Source organism: Python bivittatus, unplaced genomic scaffold, assembly GCF_059951505.1.
Source record: "Python bivittatus isolate LINGU-HERP-01145 unplaced genomic scaffold, Pbiv_v1 ctg000640_np1212, whole genome shotgun sequence".
Taxonomy (NCBI): Eukaryota; Metazoa; Chordata; class Lepidosauria; order Squamata; family Pythonidae; genus Python; species Python bivittatus.
The window spans coordinates 859,490-877,056 of record NW_028277090.1 but is presented as its reverse complement, the minus strand read 5'-3'; the positions used below and the strand labels follow the sequence as shown (position 1 = coordinate 877,056).

Genomic DNA, 17,567 nt, shown 5'->3' with positions numbered 1-17,567 from the left:
ACTCCTGACCAGTTCCAGCTATTTCTTTTGAATAACACCCAGCATTTATTCAGCATTTGGTGGTTTCAAGATAGGGACTGTGAGGTAGCTCAAAATTAATCAGCTTGGAAGGTGAATTTTGCTGGCATGCAATACTCATTTTTATTACAATGGAACCGTCTTTGTCTGGAAATTCATATTTGGTTGGCAATTATGAATCAAGATTTATTATAACCTTTATGACTTATTGATGCATCTACGCACATTGCTCTCCAGACAGTGCTCAAAACTGGGCATGACTTGTTGGCACATGCCCAGAAACAATTTTAACTGTTGATTTTCATCTGAAATGTAAGCTGTCTTATTGCTAAAACCAATGCAGGAAATGTTGCAAAACAAAGATATGCCTAATGATCAATCCTTTGCCACTGGCACAATTAACTGGTTTAGACATGCCATATTCTAACAGCTCATATGCTGCATGAATCCATAATGCAGGTTATTTGGTTTAAAGCTTGGGGCAGGGTGTGAACCCATTCAACTGTGTCAGGAAACCATGGTTAACAAAATCATAGCCAGCCTTAAATATTGGGAGCAATCACTCTCCAATCTAGGCTTGTGAGCTTCCCAAATGCATCTAGTTGGCCATTGTGGGACACATAATGCATAATGCTGTACTAGATGGGCCTAAGGCCTAATCCAGTGTTGTCCAAACTTGGCCACTTTAAGATGAGTGGACTTTAACTCCCAGAATTCCCCAGCCAGCATGGCTGGCTGGGGAATTCTGGGAGTTGAAGTCGACTCATCTTAAAGTGGCCAAGGTTGGACAACACTGGCCTAATCCATCAGGAGCCTTTGGTTTCTATGCCTGGTTTACGCATGTAATGTAATTTGCTTGTCTGAGCCTTAGCATATTGCATTTCAGTTTCTAAACCATGGTTTGATGGGCAAGCACGCTTATCAGGCTGTGATTTGTTGAACAAACAATGGGCAGGCAAACCATGGGTTATCATATGTACCCAGTCATAAAGTGGTTTATTTTAAGAAATGTATATGTTCCCTGGGCACATTTATATTGCACAGATAAAGGAGGCAATGCCTGTTTCTTTTTCCCTTTTGCGTTGTGGACCGACATGTCTTTTAGTAGCTGCACACAGTGCTTGGAAAACGTTGGGTACCTCCTCCTCCTCCTCCTCCTCCCAGTACTGCAGAGATGGCACCAAGGCTGAAAATGAGCAAATTGTCAAAGCACATCCATGACTGTGAGCCTCAGCTATTTTCCCTCTCAGTCTAGGCAAGGTCTTAATTTACCCTTTCTTGTAACTCACCCAGTTCCTGCAGAAAGCTTTCAGCGTAAGGAACCACGTGGAAACATAGGTTGGGGTCTGGTTTGACACTGGAGTGCAAATTGGATTGTATCTCTTCCAGAAAGCCTTTCTCTACTATTCTGTTCATCAGTCCTAAATAACATGCATATATCACAGGAAAGAGTAAAGCAACGAGACTCCCCATCTACCAACTTTCACTTACTTCATTAATGTGATTTTGATCTGGGGATTTGATCACGTAGGGCACGAATGTGTTGCACCTCATCCTAAACCCTGATTTGTTTTAATCACTCTTTGTGGACCAAGATACAATGCCAGCCATAGTTTCTCTTAATACATCATGGCTATTATGTTAAGCTATGGCTTAGCATAATGTGTGAACTCAGTTACTGGCCTGATTCACATATTGCCCCGTCAAAATGTTTCTTTGGTTTTGGCCTGTCTTCTTGTGTGAACCCAGAAAATTGTGGTGTATTCAACAGGGAGTGATTCGGCATAGTGCTATGCACAAACGCAGTCACTCTGGTGTCTGGGAATGATCAGTAAGGTCCGATATAATGCCTACATCATGGTGTATGTAGCCATGGTTTACCGAATAACCACAATTCACCACAGTTCACACCATACAGTAAGTCATAGCCACTTTTGTGGTTTATGAACATACTAAGCCATAATCCAACTACACTGTGGCATAGTACAATGTGTGAGCTGAACTATTCTTGAAGACACTTCACCTTTCAGTAACGCCGGGACATGATGGCTTGCATTTTCCTTTCTCAGCAGCAAAGCTAGGCAATGCACATATGTTTGGGTGAGGAGGTGGTCCTCTGAGCTTCTTCTCTCTGCTATGCCTGAAGGCTTGCAAGGGCAAAATACCGTTACCTGTAAAGACGCAAACCAGTGATTTTGAAATGCTTAATTCATTCAGGTTCTAAATGATCAAGATGAGAGGGTTATGAAAAGGGCAAAGGATTTGAATATTATACTGGGTAATGGCTCCTTTGAATGTATACATGGTCAGGCAATTCTCCTACATGGGGGGAAGGGTGGGGGATAAGCAGAAATGCAGCCATCCAGCAAAACGCTTAGAATTGGTCTCTAATGGGCTATTGGCTTCATAAAAGTTAAATGCAACATCAATCATTATGTCTGATAGTAAGGATTGCTACAGAAGCCAATGACTGCAGAGACTGGGTGACTTGCCTGCTTTAATAGCATAACAAGATGTCCTGCTGGTGTTGCATAAATATTGATGCAAGCTGTTAATTAGATGGGGGGGGGGAAAAGCTCCAGGACTGTACCATTTCAGAATTCAAGGAGCTAACGGCACAAGTGGATTTTCCTGAATTTTCTCTACTAAGAAAAGGAAGGAAGGAAGGAAGGAAGGAAGGAAGGAAGGAAGGAAGGAAGGAAGGAAGGAAGGAAGGAAGGAAGGAAGGAAGGAAGGAAGGAAGGAAGGAAGGAAGGAAGGAAGGAAGGAAGGAAGGAAGGAAGGAGCTTGCTCATCTGAACTAGAATATTCTCTCTGATCCATATAATTTTCTGGATATTCTGAACTTCTGGTACAGAAGACTACAGGAAAATAATCTGATCCATAATGCAGCAATCTAGAAAACGTGTTATCACTTGACCAATGTAGATCCAGGTGTATTTTGAAATAGCAACTGCATGTATTTCCTTCATCAAAAATAAGGATCCACAACAGAGGTGGGGAATCTTTCTTCTACAACCCCCCCATTCCAGAATGGCAAGGCCAGAACCAAAAGTAGATACTTTCAACTCTCAGTTAATGAAATCTGCACCCCAGGAATTCTTCTTCCTTAGGGTGTACAAGGATCCCTTCGTCAGCTTTTAAACTGAGGGCATTCTAGGACAAAGTCTGTAATATTAATAATCCAAAGAAAGTGAAAGATTGCAGCAAGAGTAGATTGTGCAGTACATATGGCTCTAGGTTTCAAGTAGTAAAACTGCTAACAGTGTAGTAGAAGGGATAAGTGTTTTTTTTCTTTCTTTTACCCAACCTTTTTCAGGCAGAACAATGCATTTGGCCTTTGATGGCACTTTAAAAGATAAATGGGGCCAGGCCAACAATTGTATTTTGGAAAAAAAAAAAAGATGAAAACAGAAAAATGAATTCAATGCAATTTATACAATTGCTTCCTATGTAGTTCATAATTTCCCCCTTGTGCCCATTAAAAATTACAATTTAGGGGCAGCATTTGGAATGGGCCAGGAGGCCCTCTCCAAGTCTTCTCCCAGATTTCTGAAAGCCATTCATGGACCAAGGGCCATAACCTTGGGAGCTTTGTGTTTCAGAGATGACATGGTTATATCCTTGTTTAAAAGAATCCCAGTTGGGAATCTCCAAGATTTCAGCTTGAGATCAAAACTTGAATTTGGCATGGAAGCAAGGCTGCTTTTCCAAAGCAGATTCCATACCGTCGGTGAAAAGCTTGCAGACATTTAAAGATTCTCGTGGGATGGAAAAGACAGCAAGACAAACATTGGATGGGTAATATTATTCTTGCATCACCATGTGGCAGCTTCCTGACAAACCAATGTTAACACTGTAGTGAGTCATTATGATGAATCATTGCCTTTAGGAATCTTTCCGGAACCGTCCGTATAAAAATTAATGGGCTTAATATAGCCTTTCCCAATCTGGTGCCCTCCAGTTGTTTCTGATGACATATTCCATCATCCCCAAACAATATGGCCATTGCTCATTAGCCTGGAAGAGGCAAATTCAGCATTTCATATGTACTGAAAAATCACTGCAGATTGATACAACGCTAAGACATAATGTGACCTGTTTGGTCTCAGTTTAGCACACAGGGTGGCTACCTGTGACTTTCCAGATATTGCCAAATTAACTTCTACTACTGACCTGCTGCCTACTAGGAGATGTGGTTCAGCAACATCTAGAGAGCCACAGCTTGTCTACCCTTGGCTTAGCACGCCATGTAAATCTAGGCACTGTGATTTGGAAACCATGGTCCATGGATTAGAATACCAGCAAATCCAACCAACAGAGGTTTCATCAACAAGCTATAACCATGGCTTAGAGTGATGTGTGAACCCAGCACATGTCAGTGGCTTCTGTAATGGGCAGAAGGAATAACCTTGAGGAATAAGAAGAAGAGTGCATTGAGACTTGCAAGATTCTGTTACTATAATTTTATAATAAAAGGAATATTAGCTTGCGTGCCTTTGGTTTCCACGTTTGGTCTACCTTGGAAGGTTGACATCAATCTTGCAAGTCTCAATGTACTTCTCCCTACCTCCCTTTTTCTTCCTGAAAAATAGGGAGGGTCATGCCTGAGACACGTTCTCAAAATTACATTTCTGGCCTGGACTCAGATTTCTTTTATCTGACCATTGTCCTGGTTGCGGCTCCTCCTCCTGATTCCTTCTGCTTATTAGTCTTTGAGATCAAAACCAGGAAGATGTAAATCTCTATTTGGCTCAATGGGTGCCCACTCTTCCCTACAGATGGGGAGTACTGACGTAGTAACCCTCTTGCTGTTCCCTCACCCAGAGAGGGCAAGTGAACGGAAGGAGAACAAGCAAAGCCAAGAGGCTCCAGGGTTCGGCTGCCTCCGTGGGGAGGACGGTCTAGGCAAACATTCAGCAATACCAATCCCTACCTGACTTGTTGACATACTGAGTCTGTGAGCTTGGTTGGGTAACAGCTGCAGCTGCTTGGTTCCCTGCAGAGCAAAACCTCTCTCAGTGCAGGTAGAAATCACTAGGCCATAGCTATGAGGAGGCATGGTGGGGGATGCCATGAGAATAATGTCTCCTGGGAAACAGGGTAGGCAAAACAGATGGAGATCATTACAGTGGCTTCAAGGAGCTCTTCATCCCCATCACAAAGGTCTTTCCATAAATAACTAACCCCAAAGGTGAGCCAAATAACAAGTGTTAGATCTTGAGGTCAATACCTTCCCCTTTAAGACTGAACCTACCATCATTATAAAATCAGAATTGCAAGAAGGCATTAAGGCCTGCTTGCTATTATAACTTTTTTCTACAGATAGCTCCATCTAGTCAGTCAGTTAGAATTAATGGTTCTGCATTTATGATAAAGCTTGCTCCTGGAAAAAAAACCTAATTCAGTGATGAACTCCATTTTATATCTTGCATCGAATGATTCTAGCTTTCACCTTCTCTAAAATCATCCCCAAGCTTCTGAATGTCCAGTTTAGCAGCAGTTATATTTTAAGAACAAAAATAAAAAGAAAGTGTCATATTATTCCTTTGATCTTTAGTACATACTAATGTATAAAACTCCACTAATCCAGTTTATCAATTCTTTAACTTGCCAGATCTTAATGCTGAGAGGCCCCAAACTGACCCCCTGGATCTTCAAAAGAAATGAAGTAGGAATTTATATTAAAGGGCTGCAACAAAAGCAGAAGTTTCATTTGTCAGAAGTGTTACAATCTAGGGAAGGTGCTTCAATTTCTTAGAGCATATTGGGCTTCAATTGAACAACCTTTTGTAGTAGACACCAGGGTTGCTGGAAGTCTGTTGGCTGCCATGTCTTGCAAGCCTGTCTTTTCTTGGTCACCATCTGCTTTTTGGAAGGAGGATCTAGGAAGTTCAAGAGGGGAAAAATACAGTCGTCAAAAACAGTCTTCTCCAGCCAGTTTCCTCTTCCATTGCCTGTTCCAAAGACATTCTTCTCTCAGATGGACTCCCACAGATATTATAATCAAGTCCAGTTGAGAGAAAGGGAAGAGGCTCAGCAACCCCTCAATCATAGGTCTCTACTGCTTTCCTGAATTGGATCCTTCTACCTTTCCTTTTCCACTTGATTTGGGGAGATCTAGGTTTAAGCTGAAGGCTGAAGCTTTAGGATAGAGCTATGAGTTTAGAACTGCGGAGCTTCAGTAACCTTTCCAATCAGATCCTTTATGAAAAAAAACATGAAAAAGCCAGAATATATGGTATTTCACAATCATCCCTTCTACCTCTCTGTAACTTAGATCAAAAGCTTCCCAGTCAGACTTGGAATCCATACATTTTCTTGGGAGTGATGGTGGGGCAAATTAACCAGAGTTAGAGAAAAAACAAAGCCCAATGAAATGTTTGCCATGTTTTTGTCCTCCCCCAGGAATGAGAGAAAGGAAGGAAAGTATAGCTTTTATTAGCCGTCCATCTGTTCAAACTTTTCAAAACAAATTCTTCCTCTGGCATGGGATGTCCAAATGAGACAATCCATCAGAAATGAAATCTTGCATTTGGTTAATTGAAACTTTATAATGTAATTCAGGGCATAATTCCTCAGAAGGAAATCTCAGGGTGGTCAGTCAGAGACTGCCTCTAATCAAATAGTTTAGGATTGCGCTGTTTAATTAATGAGCAGCAATTTTATTTCCTTTTTTTCAATCCCCCTTTTTCATCTTGTCTTAGCCTATTTTGATTCTTGTGTATTAACAGTACAGTAGAATGAAAAAAACAAATCTTCAAAGTTTTTCTTTCTCATAGAGTGACACATTCTCCTTCCTGAATATTATCTAAGCCTTACGCCTCCTTCACTCAGCAGGTCACCTACACTTTAGTAAAATGCAGATTGAGCTACATTTTATTGATTAATCCACAAAAAAGCATATGATTCAGCAATGATATGAATTAGCTGGCATAAATATATACACACACACACATATATACATACATACACATATTTATATGAAAAATGGCATAAACACACAGGGTTGCTAGGAGTTCAATTTCACTCTCAGAATTGAAAGGGGCTGTTAAGACCCCTTCGCTGCTCAGTGCAGGAACCCAAATTAAAGGATCCCCAACAGATGGAGATCCAGCCTCTGCCTAAAGAGTTCCAAGGAAACAGCTGGTTCCATTGTCAAAGTACACTTAAAAGTTAGGAAGCTTTTCTTGACTCAGCACATATCTTGCCAACAGATTCCCTGGATTTGTTCCCCTGAGAACTTTCAGCTCTGACTTCCCACCAGCTATCCCTTCTTTGAACATCCCAAATCCATCCAGGATTGTCACCTTGGTCTGTTATGCTCACAGGCAGGATTCCCACCTCCACTGGGAAACATCTTTGTGCACTGCACTCTCCCACCAAACCAGAAGCACATCTCCCTGTGCACTCGGCTCTCTGAGTGAGGTGAGTAGGCCAAAGGCTCAGCTCTGCTTGAGCAGTACAGAGCGTTGATTGAGCAGTAGTCAGTCACCCTGGCCAGCTGTGGGTCAGAGGGGCCCATGATGTCTTGCAGGACACTCCGTGCATTCGATCCTCTCAGGCTCAAAGCAAGCATGGTGGATGTTTTCTCTTGTGGATAGCAAGAAGGCAGAGTAACTACAGAAGAGGAATTCAGAAGGCAGTGAATACAGAATGGGACCTTGGTTGAAAACAGCATTGACTCAATCTCTAACTTGAAGCAACTGTGCAATCTTATCTCTATGTACTCATAGGTAAAGACAATTGAATTCTACAGGACTTAGTCTCAGATATGTACACCGAGGTGCCCTCAAGTCAAGCTAGACTTCTAGAGCCTGCATTCATGCAGTTTTCTTGGCAATGTTATGGAAGTGGTTTGTTGCTGTCCTTATTGCCCTCTACTGTCTAGCCAATGGCCATGAAATTTTTTGGTGATCCCCCTTCCAAGTCCTGCCCAAGGCCAACCCCACCTAGCTTCTGAGTTTAGCTGAAGCTGATTAAGTAGCATGACTGAGAAGTTAAAAAAGTATCCCAGAAAAAAAATCATTTCCGTAAAACTGTCAAGAAAAGTGCATGGGAGCAGTTAGCAGGAGTTGCTGCTTTACTTTTTATGTGTGTGTAGGGAAAACCGGCTAAAAATACAAAGGAAGGCTCTAAATTTAAAACCCTAGAGATGCTCAGCTCTAGAGACAATTATGTCAACAGCACAATGAGGCCAAAAAATAAAAACATGATTAGGAGAGGAAAAAAATTGTGGACAGATGCTGGATCACCTACTTCATGCATCAGGCTAAGCCATTATTTAAACATGGCTTGCTGCACGAAGCACAAATGGCTGGGTTCACACAACATGCTAAGCCATAAACTTCAGCATAGAAACCACAAGGGGCGAATTCACAAACAGGCTAAGTCAAAACCAAACAAACCACTTTATGGCTTAGCACAGTCAGTGAGCAATGTTTATAACAGTCATGCAGAGGTCTGGATCGAAGGGACCAAGGGTGATTTGGAACCTGCACAGAGATATATATGCACCTGTTGGGAACATCTAAAACCAAAGCTATCTTTTCCTGAGATCGTGTGGTGGCTGTAGAGGTAGTTGTCCAAGCTCTGGAAAAGACAAAGGTGCTGTAAGGGGTGCGTACTCCCATTTAGGACCTGCAGGATGCATCACCCAGCGAAAAAGAAAAAGGGAAGTCAGATTGCAATGACCTTTACCTATTCACCATTTCTTGAGTTTGTGAAATGCAACTCTTTTGACCTAAATTTCTGCATCTACACATCACTTCGCTCTCAATGGGGCTCCTAGAGCCCCTTGCAGTACCACCGTTTTTGTCTCAGATGCAAGCCCAGGCCTTCTTACTTGTGCCGGACCGCAACATCTGCTGCTGGGGATAAAGGAGGCGGAGTCCACAGATGTCTAAGCCAGAGGCAAGAATCAGCTGCAGCAAGTGATGGACGGCCACGGGGTTTCGGAGCAGGGTTTCAAAGAGCAGCGTCATGGCAACCTGAACACAGAGCACCAAGGGGGAATGAAGCAGACAGCTCCAACACACGCCTGCTCTTAGGAGGACAGAAAAGCATTTTCATTTGCAATTACGGGCATTTGTTTGAGACATCTCGGCGGCAGTGGCAACTGCCACCCAACCCTCCTCACTGATAACAGAAACCTCAGGGATTTTGCAAAGGCCTTCCCAGATGGATGAGGTGGAGGAACAAATGGTGAAAGGTGGTGTGTGTAAGGGTGTGTGTTCTTCTCCAAGGTGCAAACAGGGAGGCAAAAACAGATGTGCCAGAAGAAGTACTGTAGTCACTGCTTTAGTTTACCATGACTGTAATGAGGTTTGGAAGGAAATGAAGCAGTGCCCTGCTGCATCAAAACTGGAAAATGGACACCGCTCAGTGATCACCTGAACTCACAGCTACCATTCAGCCATGGTTTATTGAATGAACTCCAGGCAGTTGGGATTTCTGCAAGATCCTAAGCCATCAAGCCGGATTAGTAAACCACAAATGACGGGGTTCACATGGCATGCTAAACCTCAAATGAACCACATCATAACTTGGAGCAAGTTGCGGGTTGCGTGATTCCGCCTTCAAGCCAGGCGAGGTGGGGAGAAACTGATGATTGAAAGCGGCAGAGCGACCTAAAACAGCTGAAACTTCCCCAATCTGGCACCTCCCAAACGCATGGGGATTGCAGTCCCCACGATTTCCACGCAGGCAACATGGAATGAGAATGACTGTGAGGCTAGCAGCCCATCATCGCATCTCGTTGCTCTGATTCCCACGAAAGCAAAAAGCTTTATAGAAAACTGCATGTTTTGCTCTTGAAAGAAAAGCTGTTTTCTGGCTGGGGTGGGATACAGAGAAGAATAACTCTGCGGTTGCCTGAAATGTTTCATTTTGAACTGCCCCCAAGAAACAGCTTTCTTGTTCTGCCCATAAAAGAGCCAAGGAAGTCGCTGTTATTGGGCACTTTAAATGAGCATTGTCAAATGCTCCTTTCCCGTAAAGACACCTTGAGATTCACCTGATTGTTATAAATCTACTTAAGTAATAAAAAGGCTTACCTGGCTAATGGGATGAAAACCTATTATATGCCATCTAACTAATCAAAACTCGTTTTTTTGAACCTGCTTTCGAGTGCCTGATTTGGAACTCGCCTTGCACCTAAGTCCATGTGAAGGATGCTGACACGGAGGGTTTTCTTTCCTTCCTTGTTTAAAAATTAAACCTGTAAGCTCCAAATCATTTGAATGATTGGGGCTGTTTCTCTCAGGCCTGCAAAATTATGAAGCAGCTGGACTGCGCAGAAGAGCAAGGCGGATGTCTTGGATCAACCCATCCCAAGATTTCTTTTGATTATATTAACAGATCCCTCTCAACCTCTAATGGAGCCAATGCCCAACCAATAGTTTTGTGAGCCACATGAATTCAGGCAATTGGATGACTTGAGTAAATCATGGTTCAGTTTACTATGACGAGCACATCATGAAAACCCAGTTCTGGTCAAACTGACGTGTGCTCATTTTGGGATTTCCCAAAATGCCCTCTAGTTGTGGGAGTGTTACACAGATGTGTTTTGTTTTTGTTGTTGCATGTGTTTTGTGTGTGCATGAGTGTGCTTACCTCAGTTCCCACATCACTGCTTTCCCTGATGCCACTGCTGCTGGGGAAATATTTTTCATCTGTCTCTACTGTCTGCCAATAAAATCCAGCTGGTACCGCAAAGACTTTCTCTGCCGCCTGAAATGTATAAAGGGGAGGTGGTTGTTTGAGACTTGTCTCCATTCTTCAAAGGCAGTGCTTGAAAACAAAGATGGCACAGTGAATGCCAAGGAGTGACATCAGAAAAAGAGAAGGCACAGCAGAGCCATTCGTCACTGAGATATCATTTCCTTGGCTGTTTCTGTATCAGCCGATTGAGTGCTAGAGAGACGGAGCAAAAATCCAACCACGTGAGTTGCGGTAATTGACACTTGGGGCATAGAAACACCAGAAGGAAGAAAACCAAGATACAGCATCGTGGAAGCTATTGGTTTTGATGGAAGAGGCCGGCCTGCCTGGCAATCTTGGGTACAACTGGGAATTTAAAAAGCTCCATGTGGCCCCCTCAACTGCCTCTGTGGCTCAGCCTATACTGCTTTGCAAAATTTAACGGATAGTATCCATGGAGAGAATTAGCCATGGGCGAGCTGGCCTACCTCAACTAGCAGAATTTGGTCTACCATCAAAAGGCAAGAGTGTGTCAATTTCTTACTTTTGTATTAATATACATCTTCAAAAAGATCTAGGGTGTCTATGATCACGTTTTGCCTGCTTACTGGGGTAACTGTAGAGCTGACTGGGTCACTTGAGCCACCCACTTACGGCATCTACTGGTTTCAGGTAGGAACTAGCTTTTGGAAGAGACAGGGAGTGTGCAACCTTGCGGACAATGGTGACAAAGCCCAAATGCCAAAGACTGAGTATTGTATGTACCGCAGAGTCTGAGTTGAGAGTAGCAAAATAGCTGAGATGGACATCAGGAATCTCCGGAAGGAAAGGATATAGCTGGTTTTGCAGATGGCTACAGAGCTGCCCCTTCCACCAAAGAACATCTAAAAGAGACGTCTGGGTGAGAAAAGTGGAGATCTGCTGGTAGAAAAGTGACATTCCCTGAAGAAACAAGAAACACTCGGTTAATGGACTGGTCTTCTAAGTAAAAACCTAATTCCTAGATGAGTTGTGAAATAGAAGTGGTCAACTTGGATTAATGGAGGAAATCAATTCATATTTCAACTTTGTTCAGCATTCATTCCTATCTTTGGGATATCAATATTGCCTGGATTTGTTTCTGGCTGGCAGTTCACAAGCCCACTTTGCTGAAATTGAAAATAAAGCATCCAGAGTACAGGCAGACTGCAGAATGCTTCTTCCTTCAGATAAAATATTGTCCTGTCTTTAAGGGGCTTTTTAGTACAGAGACCTTTTCTGAGCAATTGTGGCTGCTGTTAAGGGATCATACAAAACAAGAAGACACAATGGATGTAGAAGAGACAACAGGAAAGCCAAATAACCACCTGTCTATAAACTAAAAAGACTCCAAGAAAAAACACAGCTGCTTTACAGTGAGAAAGAAAGTTCACTAAAAGCCTCTTTTTTGGCTTGCAAAAGGAAAAGAGGAAAGGGACAGAGCTCACCCATCAAGGCACATGCAATGGGCAGCGGTGACCCTCCTCAACTGGGTGCCTTCCAGATGTGTGGGCTACACCACCCATCCACCCCCAGCTAGTGCTGGGCTACGGCATCCCAGCAAAAGCTCCTGGTTGTAGAAAGCTAATGCCATATTGACTGTGAATGGTGGGAGTTGTAGCTCAACATGACCTTGGGGCATTAAGCTGGATCAGACCAATGGAAACAGTGGCTGGGATAAAAGTAGATTAGAGCCACTGCAGGCTGCTTTGGTGGGGTAAGGCAAGCAGAGATGTTAGTGGAGGATGATTGAAGCTGTAATCCATGTTTGGGAAAGCCAGCAGCCATACTGTCTGATGTCAGCCTTCCCAGGAAGACCAGACAGGATGAGCTAATTCTACTTTATTGTAAAGCTACATTAATAGAACCTTGGAAATCTGAAAATACAAATTTCCCACCCTCTCTTTTTACAGCCAGATAAGTTAGGGAGGTTCCTTTATGAGTTTCTTCCCCTGCTCATTATGTAGCTGTAGGCTATACCCTCTTTTATCTGATCGTTCCCTAGGCAGCATCTCTTCCCCTCCATCTCCCGAGGTCATTCCCACCTACCATTACCTCAGAGATAATGTGATATGTAGTCCAAAATATCTGTAAGGCACCAGAAAAGAATAACCTAAAGGAGGGGTGCAGTAAGGTGGTACTGGCTTTGCATGCAAAGTTCCACTACCATCCTTAGCCTTCTCTGAGGTGGTTGAGAAAAAACTCTTGGCTCCAATGTGGGAGACATGGTATCTGTGAAAGCAATGCAGAGCACTGTCTTAGCCTAAAGCAAGGACCTGGCTTCTACCTCTTCCCTGAGATTGGTAGGAGAGGGCCCTTGCTTGCTGTTGTGCTCTAGAAGCTTCTGAGATGGTGGTCTACCTTGAGCAAACCTTCTAAACCACAAAGGACTTCTCAGGAGTGCCTCTGTTTCTGCCAGGACTTTCGTAGGGAAACAAGGTTGGATCTTGCAACAGACGGTGTGGCAATTCTGCAAGGGACCTTGAACTCATCAACCACCCTGCCTTCCCCAAGGACATTCTCTCGCTCCCTCTTGTTTTTTTCGAAGCAACTCTCTGCCAAAAGACGGAGCTCCTGAAGCACCAGTCTCTGCGGAGATATTTGCCAAGATAAACATGTCACCTTTTTCATGAGGTCTCTATTAAGTTGTTTTCAGAGGAGGTAATGGAGGTGCTGTATGACACCACTGCTCAGAAAGGCTGAAGAATTAAAGCCAGGCAACCACAGCTGCCTGCTGAGAGGCCACCACTGAAGAAAGCACTTGAGAGTTTATTTGCTTTCTCTTGGCTGCTGCTGACATTTTGGAAAAGGTTTCTTTTCTGGTTTCATTTTGTGTGGTTTCCCCAACAGGTTTTCCCTTTCTACTGTGAATGTCATCTGCTCAAATATTTTGGAAGGATAAGCAGAAGAGAAAGTTGGTGTGGCAACTCTCAGAAAGACTCCAAAAGAGATGTTTCCAAATCAGTCTAAGCCAAAATGCAGTTTCTTTGGTTTTAGCCTGGTATCTTTAGTGAATCCAACCTTTGTGATTTATTAACCATGGTTTAAATTTAGCATGATGCATGCATCTGCCAATTGTGTTGTCTTCAATAAAACATGGTTTAAAAAAGTATAGATTGGTACAGCTTTGAGCAATAATTTCTGGCTCCAGGATCAGACTTTTTGATTGCACCCTGTCTGGGGACCACACAGAACCTGAAAGGGGACACTGTGACTTCAATAGCCTATCTTTGTATTGGGGTAGTGGGGATTAAGTTTTTCTGGTGCCCCGAATCCCCCCTGGGAAAATTGGGGTTGGGTTTTATGAAGGATGAAATGTTGGCTTTTAAACCTCCTCAGCTGTTTAAAAAAAAAAGGGGGGGGGAAGAGTGTTCTGCTCCAAGTGCCTTGTGCAACCTGAGTGCAATTTGATCCAGAGAGATCCCAAAGTTCCTTAAAGGGAACAGTCATCCTAAACATTCTCCAATGGATGCTGCAATTGCTAAGCCTCAATGGCTGAAAACTAGAACTTTTACCCTTACCATTTTTCATCATTCCTTACTATTCATTCCTCATCACTCTCTGCAACCAAAATCTGTTGCAAACCAAAAGGAACTTCATTTCTATTTCTACTGTACCATAAATTAATCCCCTTCAACTTGTCCTTGCTATGAAGCAATAAAATTATTCTGTGTGGAGCCCAGGGATGGTACTGACTTAAGCTGCCTGTTAAAAGGAGTTGAATATAGTCTCACGAAGAGTGGAAATTATGGGGTCCTCCATTCTGGGAGTGCCCTGGAGGCCCTTTGTGGAACATTATGGGGTTGGCAGTGGCCCTTGGAATGCCCACTTGTGGATTAGGATGATGGTAGAATGAAGCTACTGTGTTCCTTCAGCTCAGGAAGACAAGCTGGCCATGGGAACTAGTGGGGCTCCATGGAACAGGTTCTTATGGATCCACCAGGTAGGCTGCCATTCTCCCAATCAGCTCCTTGCCTTTACCACATCCTCTGCCCGTTTGCTCCATGGAGGTCGGAAATGGTACTGCTGCCTTTCCTCCCAGCAGTGTCAGTTGATAAGAGAACCCAAGAGGGGTTACTGCACACTCTTAGCTATCTCATTGATGAGCCCTGATGGAAGCTGCTGAACAAAGACCCTATCTCGCCCAGAACCTGAAGCCCAAGATGTTGTCTTTGACGGCTTCAGGCCATTTGGACCTTGGATAACCTGTCCCCAAATCTGACATCTGGCTGCATTCTGTCCCAGAAAGGAGACAAGGCTGATAAAAAAGAGAGATCTAATTCTCACTGAGGTGACCAGCCTGTAACTGGCCTGCACCCAGGATTGGGGGGGGGGGGGGGGCTTCACCCACTGCAAAAGGCCTCATTTGTTTTCAACATGGTTTGTAGGCCAAGCCAGAATGGTTGGGTTCACCTTACCGTTAATCCATAAACCAAGGTTTACAATCCATAACAGCTCCATTTGTATAATCAACAGCTGAAACCAACAAGCTAGGTTACTGTTTAATACAATATGCAAATCCAGGTGATTAGTGCCAATGGCAGTTCCTTTAGGCTGGTTGCCTTCCTGGCTGGTATTTGAAGTGGGGATAAAGGCTTGGAATGAGAAACAGTTTAGTCCACATGTGAATCCTCATCTGTTGTGTTCACACAATACTGTGCCCCAGGCAGGGTTAACTTACCCATAATTCAGTCTGTTTACTTGTTTGCTTCAGCCAACATAATGTATCATCAAGTGACCCCAGAGGGTTTAGAGCTGCCTGGGTTCACATAACACCGAGAGTCATTGAATAACCAATCACATTTGAATCCTATGTGCTGTGCACATTGAACTATAAAGGGGTCCAGGTGTCGTCAGACTTCCCCAAGCTGCCTTGGGGTTACAAGGTCTAGCTGATGCTCACTTATCTAGTTATCAAGGGGACTTGAGATCAGTTCTGGGACCACGTTGGTCCCAACCTTGAAACAATGTCTTCAGTGATCCTTGAAGACTTACGGCTCCCATCACTGACTGACTTAAATGAGCAGGAAATGGGACTTTTTTTTTTAGCATCTTGGCTGGGTCCCATGTTTCCGATCTGAAATTTGCAGCTGTCCAGAGGCTGTCTGATATTCCACCTTCGATCTTTCTTTTTCAATCCAGCATTTCACATCTTTCCTGAGAGAGTTTTGAGGGGGTGGGTAGGAAAGAAATGGACAGTGAAAAAAAAAAATGAAAAAGAGCACAGCAGCTTCAGTTGTCATGTTATGGGTTTTTACGACACACTGCAGGAAATGTGGCTTTCCTGCACTCTGGCAGCAGACCGACAGCTGCAGTCGCTAAACTCTCCTTGCAGCTGAGAAAGGGAGGGCTTCAGCGGCTTGAAATGAGATATTGTGTACCAGATGGGATTCCTCTGAAAATATCAAAATGCTAGCCATTTCCTGTCATGCTTCTGGACGGTATTTGCTGGCCTGCTCCAATGTAAAAAAAGAGGAACAAGGAGCAGTATGTAAAAGGTATCTGGATCTTGACCTTGCTGGTAGGCATACCAAGATTTTGAATGTGGGGACGGTGCTCTTTTCATTCTCTTTGGGGCTAGCTGGCTGTATTACTTTTGTACTCTGGAAGCTGGTAAGTCTTGGGCACCGTGACTCAGCCTTCCCCAGTTGTATGCCCTCCAGATAACCTGGAGCTGCCATTCACAGGATTCCCTGCCTGGATGGTGGGCCCCAGGTTAGGGGAGGCTGTTTTAACTTCTGGATGGGTCCAGTCTACAAGAATCCATGTGACTGTAACTGAGCAAGCTTCAGAAGTCAAATGCATAGCCTTTATAACTGCCCTAGAATTTCCAAACATACAAGGGCTAAACTAACTGCTTCGTAGCAAATCCAAGTCAAGACACATGTGATGCCAAGCAACTGCATTGTTAGCCCTGTGAGGTAGTCCAGACAAGAAGCACAACCAAGAGTCCTCGCTCTATCTTTATTGTCAGGTTATATTAACAGAATCTTGCAAGACTGAAAATATTTCTCCCCTCCTTTCCTTTTATTCTGAGAAAACTAGGGAGGGTCCCTTCTGAAATGCTTCCCATGCCCCTTTTCCTTCTGTGGGCTGAGATACCTTTTGCATCATGGTCGTCTAAGCTGCAACTCTCCCTCTTGTCTCCCAAGGTCATTCCCACATACTACTACGTGCATCTTGTTAGGGGGAAAGGTGCAATTCATAGAAGAGAAACAAACGTATGGAAGGAAAGGCGATATACGGGCCAAATGCCTACGCTCACCCTTTACCCAATGCCACTGTTTATTTTAACTATGGTTTACTGAACAAGCCACATGGTTATGCTCGCACATTGCTGGGAGTCGTAATTCAGCAACTTCTACAGCATCATACTTGCCTACCACTGACTTACTCAACAGGGGAATAAAAGGACATTGCAGTGCCATAACTTACATTCTGCTTTGGAAGGCTGGAGCTGATCTGGGTTAATGACTGTTCGGCTGGCACTATACAGACACGAAGGGCCAGACCGCCCTCCTCCCAAGTCTGTTGCAGCCCTAAGACTTGGAATGGAGCTCTCTTCTCTTCTCTTTCTTTCAAGCAGGAAACCTGCAGTTGTGTTTGAAAAGACAACACAGATTAATTGCTAATAACTCGATCTTCAACTGAACTGCAATATATCCTGGGAGGGTTTTGCTCCAAAAACAGGACATAGCTAACTTTTAGCCAATACATCTGTTTCTCCTTAACAACCAGCTCCTAATATTCCATCTAGTGTCAGACAGAAAAATTCTCAATACCGTTTTTCCCCCTAGCAGTTCTCATTCAACTTTTGAGGGAGAGAACTT

General features: G+C 43.6%; 1 protein-coding gene across 1 annotated transcript; it reads right to left on the bottom strand.

Annotated features, from left to right (window-relative positions):
• Positions 1-6,974: 6,974 nt before the first annotated feature.
• LOC148214534 (dynein axonemal assembly factor 8-like) lies at positions 6,975-17,302 on the bottom strand. The gene is made up of 5 exons (XM_088151035.1): positions 17,173-17,302; positions 11,485-11,661; positions 10,633-10,749; positions 8,864-9,008; positions 6,975-7,638 (listed from the first exon to the last, which is right to left on the bottom strand). The coding sequence occupies exons 2-5, from the start codon at positions 11,656-11,658 to the stop codon at positions 7,325-7,327; spliced, it is 750 nt and encodes a 249-aa protein (XP_088007161.1). The 5' UTR covers positions 11,659-11,661; positions 17,173-17,302; the 3' UTR covers positions 6,975-7,324.
• Between the last annotated feature and the right edge of the window lie 265 nt (positions 17,303-17,567).